The sequence below is a fragment of the Mizuhopecten yessoensis genome, unplaced genomic scaffold, assembly GCF_002113885.1.
Source record: "Mizuhopecten yessoensis strain PY_sf001 unplaced genomic scaffold, ASM211388v2 scaffold7653, whole genome shotgun sequence".
NCBI lineage: Eukaryota > Metazoa > Mollusca > Bivalvia > Pectinida > Pectinidae > Mizuhopecten > Mizuhopecten yessoensis.
The window spans coordinates 329,134-350,536 of record NW_018407155.1 but is presented as its reverse complement, the minus strand read 5'-3'; the positions used below and the strand labels follow the sequence as shown (position 1 = coordinate 350,536).

Below are 21,403 nucleotides of genomic sequence, written 5' to 3'. Positions count from 1 at the left end.
AAATTGATGGAAAAATTTCATTTAAAATTTTAAAAACCTCAGAGGCCATATCTTTCATACGTTTAACATGTAAAAAATCAAGTTTGTGTTTTCTAAGAATATCAATGACTGGGGAAACAATCATTTTCAATAAAACGAAGTGCTCGTTCCTGAACTTTTCCATTTTCCGAGTATTTGTCAATGTACAAAAGTGCCAGGCAAGTGGACGATAGTTAAAATTTGATAGAATAAAAGACTTAAAAGGGCATTTTTTCCTTTTTGTTTGCCAGTCTTTTTAAAACAGCAAGTTGCTTAGCAGCATTTCTGCAAAGGCGAGATATATGTACATCAAATTTAAGAAGAAAGACAATATCCACACCTAAAAGTTTCACACTGTCTTCACAAATAATCTCAAGGCTTTCAATATTAAAAGATTTGATAGTGTTACTATTCTTTTTGCCAAAACATATTGCCTGAAATTTCTCTGGATTGGCCTTCATACCATCAAACCATTCTAAAAGAACTTTGCTCTCTTTTTCTAAACAATCTTTCAAATATATATAATTGTCACAAATCTTAGAGACCGTGTTATCATCTGCGTAATTGTATAAAATACATTTGTCTACAAAGGTAAAAATATCATTCATAAAAATATTAAAAATTAGAGGTCCTACAATAGACCCCTGGGGGACCTTTCTTTACATCAGTCCATTTGCTTGTCTCTGGCCTCAGTCTGACCTGCTGTTTTCTGCCACTCAGGTAGCTGCTGATGAAGCCAATAGATGACTTACCCAGTCCATAAGCTTGCAGCTTCCCGAGTAGCAGATTATGAGGAAAGCAGTCAAATGCCTTGGACAGGTCCATCAGAATGGCTCCAACATGCTGATGGTTGTAAAAGGCCTGCCTCCAGTCCTCAAGAGCTCGCAGCAGGACAGACTGGGACCCGTAACCGCTCCTGAAAGCTGCCAAGAAAGGACTTAAACATTGGCTTAAAATATTCACTCAGTTGGTTATGAACCAGCCTTTCAAAAGAAAATTGACAAAGAGGGTAAAATACTAACAGGCCTGAAGTTTCTTTTTTCTATAGGATTGTTTTTCTTAAAAATTGGTAAAACCTGTGCCTTGGTCAGAACATCAGGTAAAATGGAAACAATTACACAATGGTTAAAAAGGGATGTTATGACAGGTGTAAAAGATTCTGTACCAGCTTTTAAGATCTTGGCAGAGATACCATCGGAACCTGTTGCTTTTTTCACAATCAATGATGAAAACAGTTTCTTAACATCATTCTCTTCTAGTTGAAAACATTGTTTTCATTTTCTCTATAGACAGAACTTTTAATGTTAATAACACTCGGGTGGTCTGTAAAATTAGACACGCCCTCTAAATCTTTACCAATATCATCAGCAACTGTAGAGAAAAAAATCATTAAAAACATCACACACTTCACTCTGTTGGATACAATGCATTCGCTTTCTTCTAAAATAATGTTCTGGTCATTAAAACATTTGTTAGATAAAAATGGCTTAACACTAGGCCAAAAATCTTTAGAGGCTGGACCTCCACCACATCGTTCTTGAAAATAGAGCCTTACAGACTGTCTACGGAGTTTCTCTACATACTTTCTTTGCTTTCTGTAGGCTTCCCAGTTAGCAGCTGTTTTGATGCGGTTGTTCTTATTTCGTAACATAGCTTTCTTAAAGGCAGCCCTTCTTAGATTACCGTTTAAAAAAGGAGGTTTATTTACACAAGGTTTGCGCTCTTTAACAGGTAAATGTACATCAACAACTTCTCTTATTAATTTCTTCTCTTATTAATTTATCATGAGTCCAGTAAATATCCTCAGTATCATCAAACACATATGCAACATAAAAAGGAACATTTGATAAGTCAGAGTTAAAATTATTCTGTTCAAAGTTTTTAAAACTACGGAATTTACCTTTTACCCTAGGCAAGCAAGGTGCTGTGCCTTTTATAACAATTCCAATAAAATTATGACAGTCACTTAGACCACAGTTAAAATTGATAGGCTTAAAACAAAGACTAGGGCAATCAACTAATGAAGGAATGCAACCCTTCATAAAAAATATAGCTCCTGTAATTTTGTTAGTGAGGTCAAGCATATCACAGAAGTCAGAAAGAGTTTTACCCGTACTTTCATTATGAAAATCAAAGTTCAAGTCACCTTAAATCATAACATTGTCATATTTTGTAGACACACGATCAATAGATAAAGTGGCATCGTTCATAAAGAAATTATCGTGCATAGATGGGGGTTTATACGTGCCAATGAAAGCCCACTTCCTCTTCTGTATGGACCACTCAATAGCAATGGATTCAACATCTTCTAACTCCAGATCATCGCGTCTACGCGAAGGGAGGTCAGAACGGAGTCCACATCCGTGTGCATTTCGGTCGTTCCTGAAGCACCGAAAACCCGGCACATCGAAACACGACTGTCTAAAAGTGTCATCTAGTTTAGACTCACCAATAAATAAAATATCACACAATCCTTCATACAAAATGGAACAAAGTTCTGAAGATTTGTTTCTTATGCTATTTATGTTTATGTAACACACAATAATGTTTTTCTTTCATGTCTCTCTCACCTTCTTCAAGCCATGACAGCTGTTGTTGCCATCCGGATCCTCGTCCGATGAGTTGTTTACATGGCTTACAGAACTCGCCTCCGAGCGTGGAGAGCTATAAAAGGGGAGAGTACTCTGCGTATCATCACTTATTATGTGGATTGCATCAGAGTCATGTGCATCACTGTCATTAAAAAATGAGTCTGTAAAAGGGGGCAACAAACACTTAAAGCAGTACCAGTGGTGAATTACTCAGACTAATATATTCACGCTCTGGCATGTCTAGACATTTCCTGTGATACTTCACAACACTCGCATAAAATGGCTTGCTGGTTTGAATGTACGGATTTCGTGCAAGTTCCACAAGGATATCTAATGGGTCTAGTATTAGTCGATACATCACCAGATAGTAAAATTGACAGTATTAAGAATGTGTTTGCTTCACGATAAATGTTTGTGGTTGGATTTTGACGGGGCGTAGATAAAGTTATATGATGAGTAGTACTCACGTTAGCCGAGTTCACGGAAAGTTTATAAAGTACCAGTTTTTCTCCTCCGAGGGATGAAGGTTCCCTTTTTTCACTTATTTGGTACGCCGAGATGTTCACTGGATGTATTTCCGTTAAAAATATGTGAGTTGGTGGATAGAAACGACTTAAAATAACTAAAAATAGCAGTGCCGTCGTAAGCACGTCTCTAACCATCGACGCCATTTTCTTTAGACGAGTAAACTATTTTACCTATCTCTGAGCGAGATCGGGTTATCTCGGTCGAGGGTTAAAATTCTGTAAGAAAATCTCAACAGAGGCGGTAGCAAAGGTTTGGATGTTACAGAATCTTAGCCCGAGTAGTAGTGAATTCAGGTTATTTTTACAAAAGGACAGATATCTAAGAACTAGTAAGTTCAGGACAATGTTATAAAAGTTCAGTTATCTAAGACCTAGTGAAAGTCAGTCAGTAAAATGCTATTTTAAACTTGCTCAGATACAGGTTATTGATTTTTTTTCGCAACTTTTAGCTCGAAAAGAACTATTCAATTTTTCTAAAAGCTAGAAGTATCCCGCCTTGTGCCTCAAATGATAATGACCTCTTCACTTCTTAATCTAATTTTGAATGCTTCCGCGTAAAAATGTAGACCGTCCTTAAATAGATTACAAAGTATTTCACAGTGTAGAGTATATTTTATCTACAACATCATATATCTAACACCATCAAAAATATACATATAACGACAAAACATAACATTTATAATGCAAATTGTTGAACAGATCGGAAGAGATAGAAAAATGTAGCATGGGGTATGACGTGGGATGTCTGAGGTGCGATAAATAGAAATCCATCATTTTGACGCTAAGCACCACACATAAGACTGTAAAGGATGCAACGGCCATATGATATAGTAAATGGATTCCTTTATTTGGCTTTCTTTACCCAAAAACAATTGTTCAAATAGGCGTTTCCTTTGACCGTGTTCCGTGTTGCCTATGATCTGCCAATCCCTGCTTTAGATTGTAAATATTTGTCTGCGCGTTATTTAGATGATGTTATTAATTGTATTACGTCACATTTACTTCTTACTCTTCCATCACCAGTGTTATTGTGTCCATTGTAAATTGTGTGTATAATATCCATGTTAAGTTAGAAAGTTACGCCTGTTTTATTGTAATGTCCATAAACCAGCCAGTGTCTATATGTTATCTTAGGCAAAAAATCATTTCAGAGTGAAGTAAACATGGAACGTACTAAATATTGTTTTCATAAACCGAGATTCAACGGGATTATATGTAGCATTTGTCTACTTACCTTTGTGTCAACACATTTGTTTACATACTACTCTATTGATTGAATGTGAGTGTGAGGTTTGGGGAGGGGGATCTTTTGACAAAAAGAACGATAAAGTGAATCCAAAAATGTAAACATTCACGAATCCAATCCCAAAAATCTAGAAAAATGTTATTTAACGCTGCACACAAGTATTTTACCTAAATTCGCAACTATCTCGCACAATCAAAGACGCATTTGAATCATGTGCTCCTCAGATTTACTCTTCTTTAAATCAAACTAAAAATCAGGGATTGCTAATGAGTAATACAATTGACGTTCAGTTTTATATCTGAAATGATTATTATTACATCAATTTTGAGTGGGACCCTATCCCTCTTTTTATTTGAATGTTTTATCCATGTAACATTGTGACATAAGTTGATGGAGATATCAACATTGAAATAAACAAGGAGAAAAGAAACCATTGCATCAACTCACTTGTGCATAGTTTGAACTTGATGAAAATGACAGGACGAGAACTAAAGGTTCATTGATTTCTTTTAAACTTTATATGTATATAGGTATGGTACTTAGTTTACAGAGTTTATTAATTAAAAGAACTATTTAATTTGACCTATTTTATGTTGAAATTTTCATCAAAAACATCGAAAGGGTCAACATTCCCAGGTTCAATTTTTTCCAACCTGTTCTTGATGTTCCTGATGCAAAAACGACAAAGTCTGTAAACTACATATCGTTCAATATAATAGTCTTGTTCAACCATATACTTTCGGACGCTAAATTACTAAGTAACTCAAGAGTCATAAACAGTACTTGAAAGTTATTATCACCAGAGGGCAGTGGTTTACTTTTATGTCAACGCCATTAATACAATATTTTGACATATTAAAATCCACAACGGCGAAAAAGGTCTGTCATTAGAATAAGCCAGTAATTTTTATCAGGTTTTGTTTAAATGTACTAAAAATTCCGTATGTTATCTGTGTAAAGCATGCTACAGACTGACTGGTAGGATAAACGACACTACAAACATTCTAAGAAGACGCAGTCCCTCCTGATCAGGTCATCTGCAAAACTGGGCGCAGCCATCATCAAAAGTATGAAATAATTTATCATGTTACTGGTAAGCCTCGTTCTGACTTAACGAAACGATATCGTAGACTTTGACCGGACTCCCTGTTCGGCGTAGCTTACGCACACAACAAGAGTCTGGTTGAATTTGCTCATGCTTTCTGTTCAAACATGCTTTTTTCGATATTACTTTTCTAACATTTGTTTTGCATAATATGCACAAGCTCTTTTTATTTGATTTAACATTTTAAAATATGATTGGGACATGGGATCCTTATGTATTTTGCGATAAATACTTAATGATCACTTAAAGATCATTCTCTTGCATACTGTGTATAAGCGAAAGGTATGACCTGATGCCATTGGATAATATATCGTAGTATGCAAGTACTAGTGTTTATTATGATTATGCAAACTCGCCTTAAGATCCAATTATAAACTCATCAACTGACATGTACGCGTTTGTTATTATTGTGTTGTGTCTGTAACTGCTGCCGTGTTGTTGTTATTTGTTTTTTCAAAAAGAATTGCCGAGATATAATACCGTGGTTGTTTTGAAAACCCCAAATGTATTTTTGTTTTTATGCCTCTTTCAATCCTAACTGGAATGTTATTAATATGTTTTTCAGTTGTTCCAGTTCTACTCTATCAAGCTGGCGATATGGAAAAGATTCGTTTCCTTCCACCTCCAGTCTATCCAATGATTCCTTGAAAACTACCAATACTGTCCAATCTAACGTCACATTTACGGATTTGACAAGCTATTATTCCTTCACTTAAATCTACAAAGCATTCTACCAACGACAGATCTGCAACATAGCGTTCATAGCATTTTTGCTTTCACCAAAACTTAGTTATCTAATGACAACATAAATACCGATATTGAACTTCTCGGCTATAAATTCCCTTTTTCATATAGGCACCATAGGTGGAGGGGTATACACATAAGTTTCCAACAAAATATATGCTCAGAGAAGAAATAACGTAGAGAGAAACAGTGTAGAGAGTATTTGGATAGAAATTAGGACTACATGTTCATTCATACTTTTTACGATATACAGACCACCAAACGCAGCTGCTTTTATGGCAAACACTTGAACATTCAATATATCTCGAGTATACCACAGGAATAGACAATATATTAATCACAGGTAATGCACTTGATTCAGGAAAAGAAATTAGATTTTTTGTACCATCTGTAAGACGTTCGATAGAGTTTGGCATTCATACTTACTGTACAAATTGAATAAGTTATGCATGCAAGGTTTTCCACTAAAATTGTACACGAAACAAAGGACTGTAAGTGATGGCATTCAATCTGATATCGCTGCTATAAAAGCCGGGGTTCCCCAATTTCGGGGCCATTGTTGTTTGTTAAGGAATAACCTTTTGATTTGTTTAGTTTATGAGATAATAAATCCAATGGAGCACGAGGTAAATTGCGTAAACGCGAAGCGTCACGAGCAACTTACCGAGTATTGTAAATACTTAATATTTACAATATTTCTTTTAACAATAACATCATTAAAAGGGTCGGATACAAGCATCTACCTTGTGTAATCTGCGTTCAAAATTATTTTGACGTCATGTTAATCCATGCGAAGCAGCCATTCGCAAAAGCCGTTGACAGACAGCTAAACCCCGCCCACTTTCTCCGTGACAACAAATGAAAAAGCGACCAAATACAATATGCTGCACCTATTGCAATATTTTGAATTTTCCTTTTTTTCCACTGCTAACCACCTTTTATTTCCTAGCGCCTTGCTTGGCAACACCTCACTTTTAGCTTAAAGTTGAACATTAGCACAGATGAAGAAGGCAAGGCCGGGTCATACCAAAGTCCTTAATAATGGTAGTTGTTATTCCCTGCTTAGCGTTCAGCATTTAGGGTAACGGTAACTACTGGTTCACTCGTTGTCAGTAAATTATGACCAGGCAGAATGCTGTGCTGGGTGTCGTCGTTGTTCAGAAACGAATGCAAACGAGACGGTTCATATTATATCCTTAACCGATAATCTGAAAAAATGATACAGACGCTGATCATGAAGTAGTTTTTCGACTTTTTTGGAAAAAAAACCCAACAATACCTTGGACATCAATCAGTTAAGAAATGTATTAGTGTTGTGGACAGGAATTTAGTTATTAGGTGTTATTTTCTGCATACTTGTCATGCAAAGTGTAGTTTTCACAAGAAATATCGATTTGCATATGGCTTTCATTTTGGATTCTAAGCTGTTAATTCTTGATTGTATAAAGGAAACTGTAGATTCAACACATCCTGGAAGTAATTAAATAAAATAAACTTTTGGGTTGCCCATGTACCTGGAGCAGTCTTCCATAGCATTATCGGTGTACTGAAATTCACATTCAACTTGCAAGTAGAAGTCTCTCGATTCCGTACACCATTCACAAAAAATATCTACGAAGGGGACATGGAAGAGACAAAAAATGATCTGCTGTCCCCATTTCAACACTTTGGATCTCTTTCGTTCCCTATTTTTTCTGTCTTCTTACTTTTCTCTCTGCTGTGCTTCAGGCGGTGTCCCCCTGGCACCACTTCTTATACGACCCTGGCTGCTAGGACGTTAAATCCCAAACAAATAACAACATCATACAAACTTTCGTTATTTGAAATTATAGGTAACATTTATATTTTTCTTTTTCCTTAGTGTGAAGCTGTACATTAGTCATTGGAGACGCAGAACAAATCCATATGTCTTCATATAACTATGGTCTAACCGAATGTCACTTCCTGTGATTTGAACTTTAAACTTTTAAATTTTGCTTTTTTTTGCTGAATTTTACAACAACTATAGAACAAGTTATTTCAACTTATACTTATCACTCTTTTTGGCCCGGATCTTAGTGCGTTTGGGTTCTTATTGTGGAAGGAAACCGGAGTACCTTGAGAAAACCCAAGTGGTCGGGCAGTTGATCCCATATATTTTTACGTCCGATTGGGGAATCGAACCCCGGTCGCCTTGGTGTTATTTACGGCGCCACCCGATCACCGAAGCGTTGACTTAAAGACGGGTAGCATGAAGTTAATATTGTGTAATAGGAAAAAAAGTGCCTTCGCTAGGGCTCGAACTCGCGCTCGCAGGCTTTCTAGTCAGAAGCTTTTCGGCGGTACTAGAGCGAGTTACCACTAGCCGAGTTAAGTAAGGTTATTTTCTACACTTATTTTCTGTTCCTCGTGCAAAATAACACTGAATATTCTGGTTTTGCCATACTCTCTTGTTTTAATGATATAGCTAATATTTAATAAACCACGTTTCAACTTGTAAAAAGGTTTTTCGTCATACATCAGTGAGGTGTGTATGGTTGAAAGAATGGAATATGCCGAAGAAGAGGGATTCTCCTCTGTAATTGTGGAATTCCCGGAAGATCATACACAGACTGGTGTTTGTCAATCTGACTTCCGCTTTCGGTTTTGACAGATGACCTATCATCCATTCCTCTCTCTTCTTTTGTTCCTACAATAAATATATCATATTCAACAAAACATCTAGTTCCGGTTATGAGATTGTGCTTCGGATCAATGAGATGGACATTTTGACTTAAAATTAAATTGACATTTTATAAATATGCATACTTAAAAATTCAGTGAATCATTTCCGGAAGAACAAATAAAAGGGTAAAACAATGTCATACATTAATCAGATAAGAAATCAAGGTAAAGATATCAAGGTAAAGATATCAAGGTAAAGATATCAAGGTAAAGAAATCAAGGTAAAGATATCAAGGTAAAGATATCAAGGTAAAGATATCAAGGTAAAGAAATCAAGGTAAAGAAATCAAGGTAAAGATATCAAGGTAAAGATATCAAGGTAAAGAAATCAAGGTAAAGAAATCAAGGTAAAACATTTCAATTTCTTCTTAAGTTGGACGAATTGAAACTACCAAATCTTGTTCATTTTAATTTTCCAACGAAATTGACCAGATTTACGTTACATTTTCGTATAAAAACATATTTTAAGGTTGAATCAAATTCTATTTAATATAACATTCATAATTTGTTTGTCGTCTTCATTGTATCACAATATTGTTGAATTGAATTATCAGCTTACATTATATCGCCGTATTATGGTCCTCCAATGATTGAATATATTTCATAGATTTGCTCAAGTTTCGGTATCAACGGGAAGATATATATATAATTTCACAGGTTAATGCTTTTTGGATTGGATTTGCATTTCATGTTGGATTTGTCTGACGAGACTATTCACCACTTCACCAAAACTATCCAAGCACAATCCAATCATTTAACATGTATTTAACAGTATAATAGTAATATTTCGCAGTGAATTTAAAAGTGTGAAAATTACATATATAGGCAAATATGAGATTAGGTTCAGTGATTACATGGTATAAATTGTGAATATATATTGTAAGCGGTGTTTTGACAAATATCATCGAAATATATGCATGGGCAGCAGACAGGTTTGTGCAATAATATGATGACAACTAATATTGAAGAATGCTTTATGGACATGAATGACTGATAACAATTAAATCCATAACATGATTTAAGCACTTACATGAATAGCTAAGTCGTACAATGTTAAGATATTAAGTTTTGCTAGACATTATCAACATTTGGTTTGGTTTAATTTTGTTTAACGTCATATTAACAGCTAAGGTCGTTTAAGGACGTGCCTATATGTGTGTATGCAGGAGACAGGGTATGTCGGTGTGCTTGCCTCCTTGTAAAAGCGCAGATCTGATGCCAACTTTATAGCGCTATCTCACTGAAATACCATGCCGAAGGCCCCAAGCACAGCTTTTCGCCCGGTCACATTATACTGACAACAGGTGACCAGTTGTTTCCATTCTCGTTAATGCTGAACGTTAAGCAGGGAATACCAACTACGATTTTTAAGGACTTTGGTATGTCCCGCCCTGGGGACAGAACCCGTTGCCTTCCTCACCTCAACCTTCAAGCCAAAAAGGAGGTGTCGCCAAGCAAGGCGTTAGGATATAAAAGGTAGAAGTAGAAAGAAAGATAAAGATCCTAAATATTGCGATCGGAGCAGCTGATATCTGTTAGTCGCTTTTGTGTCCCCAAATAGAGGACACGAAAGCAAATCCCCAAGTCTGCAGGGTGTTCCAACAGTATTCGCCTCCTACGATACATGCTGTGGGTAACAGCGTGTGTATTCTTTTCCCGATCCCTCACCTGCATGGTGCATTATCAACATCGCCACTTTAGATTCAATATTATAAATTGCACACGCGCGTCGAAATATACCTAATACAGCCGACATACATGACAAAACCTCGAACGCTGTCAACAACGTGACGTCATCGAAATGTATACACTAATACAATGGATTTTTGTTTATGGATACATTACTAACCAGCGGGCTAGGGCACAAGATATAAGCTTCGTTGCGTATGTTGTACTTTTCCAACGTTAGATTATTAGCAACATGGCAAAATGAATTATTTCAAAGATAAATAACTTTACATCATGCAAAATGAAGATCAAGATAACAACAGAGAGGCAAGAAACAAACTTCAAAGGAAAGATCGGTTCATTTCTATTATTTCTTAAACATACGTCATTGAATGACACCATATTAATGAATAGTTGTGATTAATACCCATATTATGATTAGCATAGGACCACGTGGAATACTAACAATAACATATACATTGTTTTACCTACCTCTAACAGTGTTATCCAAGATAATGGACGTAAGTCCAGCCACAAACATCTGAGTCCCGAGGATCAGCTTTAGTACCTGATCTAAGGAGGCATAACCTGTATACAAACAACAGACAGGAATTATAACCCACAAAGTAATGAAACAGCCGTATAGTGTTTCTGTCATCGAGCGAGTTCAGGGAAATTCACAACGGACGTACCTGTATTGATGCTGTCTTTGTTGAGTTTCAGCCATTCGGAAGTGACCAAGCCTACATAAAGGGATGTACCAAGTACCGAAAGGTTCCGAGTGGATGACAGGTTTACCGTCTGTAGCGATGACAACCCTATGGATACCAGCAAGCCAAAAGTGACTATGGAAACACCTCCAATAACCGGATCCGGAACTGACGCCATCACTGCGCCAAGCTTTCCGATGATTCCGAAGACCATGCACATGACGCCGGCCAGAACCATTACACTCCGACTAGCAACCTATTTGAAAGTATTGACAAATGCTTGGTAGGTTTACAATAGCGATAGTTTAAGCATATTTTACACGTTTTTTTAATTTTTTCTTTGTCACATTCAGGACTCCTATTCCCCTGCAGGCATAACTCTAAATATTCCTGTGTAACTTTCTGGAAATGAAGTTTTACTTTTTAAAGTGGAATACATTTTTGTAGCACGAATGGGTGTTGGTTTTACCGTTCATGTGTGAAAGGGACGTTTCAGAAATACGATGTACGGGCTTCAAATCCCGAACAAAACGTCTTAGGCCCCGTGGACTTTTATACTCGGACGTTGCCGTTTATTTGCATCAAATATTTCCGTAATTATGATTTTTTTTTCTTCAGCATTTATCTATCAATGCCATAGTCGTACAGAGGAAACGTTTTAATGAAATTCTTTGCTTTTATTTGTATTAGATCGCATTAAAACATCTAAAACATTTGCATACTAAGTTAGGTTTGTCTTTATGTTATTGTTCCCATTTACCTGCGTTAGCCTGATGACAACCACGTTTTGACTGTATGAAGTAGTAGCGTGCCCGGTCCCTAGGGCCCCTGCCACCACCCCCATGATTCCCTCTGTCAGTATGCCCCGGTTGATTGCGTGACGAGGTGGAGGGAAGGTTCCCGTTGCCCTGGAGATGGCCATGTAATCCCCAATGGACTCCACATTTGACGACAGATAGGAACTCACAAACCCTATAAACACCGCTGTGTTGAAACGGATTGGACCAAATTGACCTGCAAATAACGTCATAGTGTTATAGACATGCAATACAAATGGATAATGTAGATATACAACTGTGGGAAGGGAGGTAAGCGATTCAAGTGCGTAACACCACCGTTTGTTTTATTTTGTAATTTTGGTATACCCTGATCCGGGTTACAGATGTGTTTTTGGAGATGCAATAAAACACATGGAAGTCAGCAGCAGCGTTTTGTCAACTGTTCTATGACCCCCAATACATGACAATAGTGTTGTTTTGTAGTCTGTACAGTCGGGTTGCCGTTATTGTGAAATGTTACTTCTAGAATTTTCTAACAAAGCTATGCACATTTTATTATCTAGTTTTAATTATTACATTTTTTGTTGTACACATATGTGTAAACAGAAGGAACCCAAGTTTAAAAAACAACAACAATTAGGTCCTTGTCTTTTACTAGATTAACAAACCTGGAACAGCGAATAATGGAAAACTTCATCAACTCGTAATTTTGGGAGTGTAAGCGAATATAAATTGTATATAGCAAGTAAATGCAGACTGGCATTGTTGTATCTTATTAATTAATGGGAAGATATGGCAATTAGATAAAGAAGAGTTTACCGAATTGTTAACAAAACCATACATACAGTTAGAATTACGCCCAAGTATCCACTTGGGAATAGTTCGCCCTCCGTTAGGTTAGCGTGCGTCCTGCGTTCGAGCAGGGTTCGGTTCGCGGCTGGTCATCGTCCGTTTTGCGATCGTGTTTTTCGGCTGGATTGGCTTTAGCGATCGAATCCATATCGATCGGCTTTAGCGGTCGAATCGTATCGATTGGCTTTTCCAGTCGGTTTTTGACAGCCGTTTTAAATCTGCCGACTTCACATGCTTGTCATGACCTATCGATCGCTGCCCCATCGTCACGAATGACTGCTGATAATACTACCTGCTGTCGGCAGTCATCCGTTTGGATCGATCAGCCGATACCTACGACTAACAATGGTGTCGCTGATCAGAGACATATACAGTATTATTGTTATATATGCAAATATATATCGTTTTAATCAGAGACGCATATTGTAATATATGTCTCTGTTTTAATATATCACCTTCCTCTCATCGTCTTTCCCTCGCTCCAGCGGCAAACCAGGCACTAGTTTTTTTCGGTTTGACAGCTGTATAAAGCAAAAACCTCCCGGAGGGGAGGGAAGACTATATATATTGTGTATGCCTAATTACAGGTTAAATTATAACATTTTAACAAACAAAAAATATTCGTAAAACTATCCGTAGTTCAGAATACAGCAACATTTAAAAAAGCTTCTCTCGTTTCATGTATTTGCTATCTGATATATCAAAATGCATTATATAAGATCAAATTACATCAATATATATCATGCGATCGAGAAAATATGCATAAAAATGTAAGAAATTCTTGCATAATATATTTGTAAGCTCTTTAATTTTACAGTTAACTGGATTATGGAATCAATTTACCACATATTAATTTATTAATCCCCTTGATTTAAAATATACCGTAGGCCACACCAAGATCCATTTGTTGTGCGCACCGAACCTTATGAACCCCTCCCCCGCCACCCTTCAAAAGGTGTGGAATAATTGACACTAATTGGTATCACACTTAAGGCCAGCAGATAGAGACGTGTTTACATGATAGAGACGTTTGTACCGTTTGTGTCAGTGGTCCGTAGCCACAAAATCGTAACAATATCCTGGACGGTGTCTTGACGGTGTCGTGTGGATCGGGACGCTGTCGTGATGAACGGGCAAGATTTGGAGACATTTTTCATTGCCGTTTCTTGCCGATTAAGTCCAGATGGCGTCCAGATCTTGCCGAATGCGTCGGTTCACTGTCCGGTCACTGTCTGATCTGTGTCGGATCGCGTTCGGGAGAATCGGGACGATGTCGGGACAGATTCGGTCGTTTTTCACCATGCGGAAAATACAAATCGAATCAGATTCGGATTGAGAACGGGAGAATCGGGACGAGTTCGTCTGGGAACGGCTGAATCAGGACGCTTCCTGAACAATATCTGATTGTTGTCGTGATTAAATAAATGTTTTCATAAATTTGTGAATTTTCCGCCATGAATCACAGGATCTTGATCAGAATTTTGACAAATTTTAATCGGGAGTGGTCCTGTCTAAACCTGACTTTCCCAAAAATGAACAAAATAGTTCATTGAAATTTTGAATTTTATTTGATCATTATTCAATTCAACATTTGTCATTATTCAATAATTATGAGACACTTTTGAGTCCATAAATTGAGATTTGATCCTGCGATCTGAAAGGACATGTCTATTTGATATGTTTAACATCTTTGCTGTAATCAAAACATTTGACATAATAAGCACCCCCCAGATCATTTTTCTGGTCCCACTCCTAACCGTAATTTACCAAATGACAAATATTAAAGTCTATTATGGCTTGTTTAGAATTTTAACAGATTCAGCAAATATTATTATTTTCCCAAATTGTTCTAAACTTAAACATCAATTATTGATACAAACAACTACATAATATATAACTATGTAACTAATCTGAGGTATTCTAATTATTAGGCACCAGTACAATTTGAATGCAACATTTTGATCTTTTTCAGCTCATCAAAATAAAACTTGCTGGTCCAGGGACAGCTCCACCACTATTGTTCCAAACTTTTTCAAAAATTAATGTCAAATATCAAACCATAGGTCACAGTGAGATCAAAGTGACCTTTCTCTTGCACTCTATACCCTGCCATCCCAATATGTCATTGTTCACCAAATCTGGATACTCGAGGTGAAATAATACAGAAGGTTGTAGCTTTAACAGTGGGCTTGGTACCTGTAGTACAACAGAGCTAGTGGTGCTGTCAGCAGGAATATCTTATATACTTTTTCACCCGGAGTAACCAGATTTGGTGTAAAATGACATCTTGGGATGGCAGGGCGCAGAGTGCAAGAACTAGGTCACTGTGTCCTATGACTTGACTTTTGACCTTCACTTTTGAAAATGTTTGTCCGGGCATATCTTCTATACAATTTTATGTTGAGTATTCAGATTTGATGTACAAGGACATTTTGGGATGGCGCAGTGCAGAGTGCAATAATTAGGTCACTGTGACATATGTCTTGACCTTTGACCTTAACTTTTGCAAAAGTTGGTCCACGCATATTTTCTATACTTTTTCACATTGAGTAACCAGAGTAGGTGTACAAGGACATATCGGAATGGTGGAGTGCAAGAAGTATGTATTTTCAGGATACTTTCCTAACAGAATATATCCAGACATAAGTGTACTGTTAAATATAGAAATCATTACCGGTGGGGGACTATTGATTTCCTTGCAATACTTGTCCTTGTTTTTTTTTTATATATACAACGAACAGGGCTAAGTGGAACCTTTTTATTAGTCAAATAACATTTTCCATGAGCTTTGGAGGGTCAAAAACATATTAAATTGACATGTTCATTCAACTAAAGCCGAAGTTCTAACGATGAATTTTTGGAGGGACAAAAATACTTCTCGAGGATCAACTTAAAGCCCTGCCTGTACATTCTACTTATTGTGTGTAAAATTTCAAATGAAATAAAAAGCTGATTTTTGGATGCTGTTTACAGCATTTATAACGGTCCTCGCCAAACCTGGAAGCCGCGGAAGATCTTTAAATGCTGTGTTGATTATTACATGGTATGATTAATGCTATAAAATGATGAAATAATATAAAAAACGATCAATAAGTCAAAGATATTTTTTTTAATTTTACGAAAAGGCGATTTTTTTTCACTGAACATCATGAACTATTTCAATCTCGGATAACTACGCTTTTTGGACCGAATAATTTCTTCACAAAAAAACCAAACAACACTTTATCTCCTTCGGCGAAAGTTCTTTCGATAATGTGTTCATTATTTCATGATGATCAATGCAAATATTGTCCTCTTATCTAATACCATGATATAGCACGGCTTTATATAAGTTTAGTTAAGGACTTAAAAAATATATATCTTCTGGGTAGGTAACAAGATGTATCGCGGCATTAGTACCGTTTGTTTTTTATTTGTTCTTATTTTTTTGGAGTAGTTTTACGTTCGCTTCACTAGGAGTAATTTGGTTATCCAGCAGACGAGTACCACTAGTATATCTAGTATCGTCCCGTGAAAGCGGCTGTATAGTTCGATCGTTTGATCAGTTTAACGGTCGATAGCGGCCAGGTATCAGTCTATCGGCAGTTAGCGGGGCGATAACCTCGCTCCGTTCGAGAAGCGGCCGTTCTTGCAGCGTTAGGCCCAATCGGAAATACCGGTCAAATCGGTAGCTACGCGTTCGTACTGAGTTCGTCCTGCGATCATTAGCGTCTTTTCTCTGTTCGTTCAGCGTGCGTCCTGCGTTCGTCCAGAAAAAGTGGATACTTAGCCGTAATTCTAACTGTAATGGTCAAAATCGATAAAACTGGGGCAAAATATGGAAACCTATAAAAAGTGCAAGGAAAAGAAGACCAAGTGTTCCTGAGGGGTAAGCGTATTCTGCATATCGACGACGCCGCACAAGTTAATCTAGCTCAAATCTAAGTAATGTCACTACCCGGGTTTTGATTAGAGGATGTCACATCCTCTAATCGAAACCCGGGTAGTGACAATAAAACAAAACGGCATTCTAAAGATTTGCGCAAAATCAAACACATCGACCTTCATATGACAAATAGAAATAGCGGATGCATTTATTTCCAATATTGTGTTAAAACAACATCATACTGAACAACAAAAGGCAATGATCCCTTGTGGTGGTATCAGCTGTATATGGATAGCCACCTTTGTTTTTTCGTGGCAAAATATTGTTGTTTTGAATATGATGGGCAGTTTCGGCATGGTAGACCAAGCAACACCGTCCTTTGGCCGGGACGCAAATGCTAGATTTGCACCGTTGTGCATTCCTTCATGGGGGTTTGGTATACAGGTGTCCGCCTTCGGGCCAGCCCTTTGTGCATTCCTCTGGAATGGCCGGGCCGTGGTAAATCCTCAGTTTGTTTGTTTTTGTTTGTTTGTTTGTTTATGTTTAACGGCCCATCGACGGCTGTGGTCATTTAGGGCCATGGTGATTTATTTATTTATTTTACTTTTTTAACAAACATGTGAATAGCGAAGATAAAATCAGATAAAATGGTTCAGTTTAAAAGTATTCGCATTGTATGTGTAGATAATAAAAAATAATAAAAGGGGGTTAAAATAATAAAAGAGATAACGAATAGATGATATGGAATATGCGATATATATATAACGTCAAAAATGATAAGGTGGGTTAAAAGACATCAGAGTCTATAAAATAGACCGATGTCTTTCAAATAGTTAAATAATGCCTTCGAATCCACGGAACTGAAAAGTGTTTTCATATCCGGGACTCGGAAGTAGTTATCACGAATGTGTTTAAAATCGGAACATTCTATTAAAAAATGCTCCACTGTAAATGGAGTGTCACATGCGTGGCATGAAGGTATATCTTCTCGTTTTAAAAGGTACGAATGAGTAGGATATGTGTGCCCAGTGCGGAGCCGAGCGAGGACAACTTCCTCTCTACGATCTTTCCGACTGGGAATAGATGTTTTAAGTTTCGGTTGTATCTTAAAAAGTTTGTTGTTGGTCTCCAGAGACCAGCGTTTCTGCCATTCATTTTGAATGGCTGTACGAATAGTAGGTTTAAAATCTGTGTATGGTAGTTTGATATTTGTTTGTTCGAGATTCAATGCATTTTTTGCTTCCCTGTCAGCAAATTCGTTGCCTTTTATTCCGACATGGCTCGGAATCCATAGTAAAGTTATTTTAGACTTTTTTAATATACGAGATATTCGATGAGCAAGGTTTTGTACGATTGTGTTTTTAGGATCTCGTAACTGTAAACTCTGTAGGACAGATAGAGAGTCTGAACAAATAATTGCCTTTTTAATGCGGTGTTCATCGATATGGTCGAGGGCCAAACCAATGGCGCATGCTTCAGCAGAAAAGATGGAGGCGCCGTCTGGTAGTCGGACTGAAGTGCAAGTATTGGCAGTACAGCAGGCTGCTGCCACTTTCTCACCTTCTTTGGAGCCATCGGTGTAAAGTTGTGTATGAGAAGGGTAATTCGAAATGCATTCCCGAAAGGAGGATTTGTGTTCTTCGGGCATAACACTTGATTTCCCTCGCTCATGTAATGTAAAGTTAAAATCGGGGGTTTGAATGGTCCACGGAGGAACATCAGATATGTTAAATTCAGCTATGTCCGTCAATTTTATGTTGAGTTCTTGCAGGAAATTCAAAATTCGGATACCAAATGTTGGCAGAAGTTTTTGGTTTTGCGTAAATATGTTTTGGTATTTGGGGTTGAATACTTGGTTGAAAGCAGGATTTTTAGGGTTTGATTTTAATTGAGTTGCAAATTGTAATGAAAGTTTTATTCTTCTGTCATAAAGGGATGGTTCATTTGCTTCCACGTACAGGCTTTTTACAGGTGTTGTTCGAAAAGCTCCCAGGGCAAGACGTAGCCCTTGGTTATGGATTGGATCTAGCATCTGAAGGTACGAACTGCGCGCTGACCCGTATACCATAGAACCATAATCCAGTTTTGTTCGAATAAGTGATCTGTATAGGCGCAAAAGCATTTCACGATCCGCTCCCCAATCAGTATGAGAAAGGACTCGTATAATGTTTAACGCCTTGGAACACTTATCCTTCAGATACTTTATATGTGGTATGAAAGAGAGTTTCGAATCAAAAATGAGGCCGAGAAATTTAGTCTGTTCAACAACAGGAATTCTAGTGCCATCGAGTGTTAGATTTGGGTCATTGTGTGCTTTTCGTTTTTGACAGAAATGCATGCACACAGTTTTGGATTTAGAGAATTTGAAGCCGTTTTCGTCTGCCCAATTTTGTAGTTTGTTTAAACTCTGTTGAAGTTGTCGTTCTATCGTGTGCATGTTCTTAGATCTGTAACAGATCAAGAAGTCATCCACAAATAACGACCCTTCTGTTGATTGACCAAGACATTTGACTATATCATTGATTTTAAGACCAAACAGTGTGACTGATAGGATTCCACCCTGTGGGACTCCCATTTCCTGTTTAGACGTTTCAGAAAAAGTTGAACCAACACGGACTTTGAAGTGTCTATCTGATAGGTAATTAGATATAAAATTGGGAAGGTTTCCACGTACGCCAAGGTCGTGAAGATCTTTCATGATGCCATACTGCCATGTAGTATCATAGGCCTTCTCAAGATCGAAGAACACAGCGACAAGGTGTTCTTTCTTGGCGAAAGCCTCTCGAATGAACGTCTCTAATCTGATGAGATGGTCATTTGTCCCTCTTCTATTTCTAAAGCCACTTTGAAGAGGGGATATTATATCGTTGGCCTCAAGAAACCAAACCAGTCTAGTGTTTATCATTCGTTCTAAAGTTTTACATACACAACTAGTCAGAGAGATAGGACGATAGTTGTTTGGGTCAGTAGCATCCTTTCCCGGTTTTGGGATAGGTATAATTGTGGAGTTCTTCCACGAATCGGGAATCTTTCCGGAAGCGTAAACTTGGTTGAATATGTAAAGAAGGCATGTTAGTGAAGAGTCCGGTAAGTGCTTTAGAAATTGATATGGAATATCATCAGGACCTGAAGCAGTGTCCTGTGATTTTCTAAGCGAATCAACAAGTTCTGGTAGGGTAAATTGTTCATTATAACTTTCTTTGTTTGATGATTTGAAATTGAGCCGTTTCTTTTCTCTCTTTTTTTTCAAAGACTGGAATTTTTGGGAGTGGTTTAAAGGGGATGAGTTTTTAGCTATGTTTTTTGCAAATGCATCAGCAATTTCAGTTATAGACGAGAAAATTTTGTTTTTATTAATGAGGTGGGAGGATGTTGCCTTTTTCTTTTTCCCACTTATTTTCCGAATCATATCCCATACTTTTTTTGAGGACGTGTTTGATGATATCTTGGATACATATTCTCTCCAGCTGTTTCTTTTGTCAATTTTAATTGATCGCCGAGCCTTTGCCCGCCAAATTTTAAATTCACTGTAGTTTGAAGCAGTTGGGCAATTGAAGTAGCGTCTTAGAGCAGCTGCCCGATTACTGCGTGTTTTAAAAGATTCTTCAGATAAAAGGAACTTCGTAGGTTTTGGAGCGGATTTTGGAATTGTCTTTTGGGCAATAGAAGTGAGTGTTTCAGTAAAAGTTTTGATAGGGTCGTCGAGGTTAGTAAAATTGTCTATGGTTAGTTTTTCAATGCACATGTGTTGGAATTGGGCCCAATCTGCTTTGTGCATATTCCATCGAGGTAGAGGATCATCAAGAGGAGTCCCAATATTCTGAAGAAAAATTGGGAAGTGGTCACTCCCACAAAGATCATCATTTACCCTCCAGTCATAGTCAAGTAAAATGGATGGATGGCATAATGATAGATCAATGTGGGTACGAGAGCCTGTAGCAGGGTGTAAATAAGTAGGGGTATTGTTGTTAAAAAGGCACAAGTTGTTTTTATCTATAAATTCCTCAATACGTCTTCCTCTCTCGTCTGTGTTGGGAGAGCCCCACAGGCTATTATGACCATTAAAATCACCGAGGATTATGAATGGTGTTGGGAGCTGGGAGACGAGATTATTGAGTTGCTCACAAGTGAAAACAATACTCGGAGGGAGATAAATTGAACAGACGGTTATTTGCCTGTGTAATGTTGCACAGACAGCAACAGCCTGTAAATTTGTGTTTAACTTGATCATTCTGTGAGGAATATTTTTATGGACAGCTACCGCTGCGCCACGTGCTGCTCTGCTAACTACAGTTGGAATGTTAGTGTAGAGTGAGAAATTTCTAAGCGTGATTGGGTTTTTGAGCATGATTTCTTGTACACAAAAAATGGCGGGTCTAAATTCTTTTGATAGATTCTGAAATTCTTTTATATTTGCCTTTAATCCGCGGATGTTCCATTGGATAATTTTATTATTTATATTCTGCTATTTTGGCTGGATTTCGATGGAGTCAAAGCACAAGGCGCTAAGGCAATCGTCTCCATCTCCTCATCGTAATCTAGAAGGACATTGAACCGGTTTGTCGGGTCCTCTGATCCTTTGCCAAAGGTGACGT

General features: G+C 37.5%; 2 protein-coding genes across 2 annotated transcripts; both read right to left on the bottom strand.

Moving 5' to 3' along the window:
- Nucleotides 1-633: 633 nt before the first annotated feature.
- LOC110454067 lies at nucleotides 634-3,280 on the bottom strand. The gene is made up of 4 exons (XM_021503407.1): nucleotides 3,269-3,280; nucleotides 2,589-2,682; nucleotides 1,375-1,389; nucleotides 634-941 (listed from the first exon to the last, which is right to left on the bottom strand). The coding sequence occupies exons 1-4, from the start codon at nucleotides 3,278-3,280 to the stop codon at nucleotides 634-636; spliced, it is 429 nt and encodes a 142-aa protein (XP_021359082.1).
- A 5,419-nt stretch (nucleotides 3,281-8,699) lies between these two features.
- LOC110454065 (solute carrier family 23 member 1-like) lies at nucleotides 8,700-12,256 on the bottom strand. Its single transcript, XM_021503405.1, has 4 exons — nucleotides 12,073-12,256; nucleotides 11,295-11,568; nucleotides 11,095-11,190; nucleotides 8,700-8,899 (listed from the first exon to the last, which is right to left on the bottom strand). The coding sequence occupies exons 1-4, from the start codon at nucleotides 12,232-12,234 to the stop codon at nucleotides 8,730-8,732; spliced, it is 702 nt and encodes a 233-aa protein (XP_021359080.1). The 5' UTR covers nucleotides 12,235-12,256; the 3' UTR covers nucleotides 8,700-8,729.
- Between the last annotated feature and the right edge of the window lie 9,147 nt (nucleotides 12,257-21,403).

Excerpts from the sequence above, each read along its gene's own strand:
- LOC110454065 (XM_021503405.1), bottom strand. The coding sequence starts at position 12,234 with ATGGCCATCTCCAGGGCAACGGGAACCTTCCCTCCACCTCGTCACGCA. Across the intron at positions 11,191-11,294 it reads CAAAGACAGCATCAATACAG|GTTATGCCTCCTTAGATCAG; the intron begins GTACGTCCGTTG and ends GTTTGTATACAG. Across the intron at positions 8,900-11,094 it reads CTTGGATAACACTGTTAGAG|GAACAAAAGAAGAGAGAGGA; the intron begins GTAGGTAAAACA and ends TATTTATTGTAG.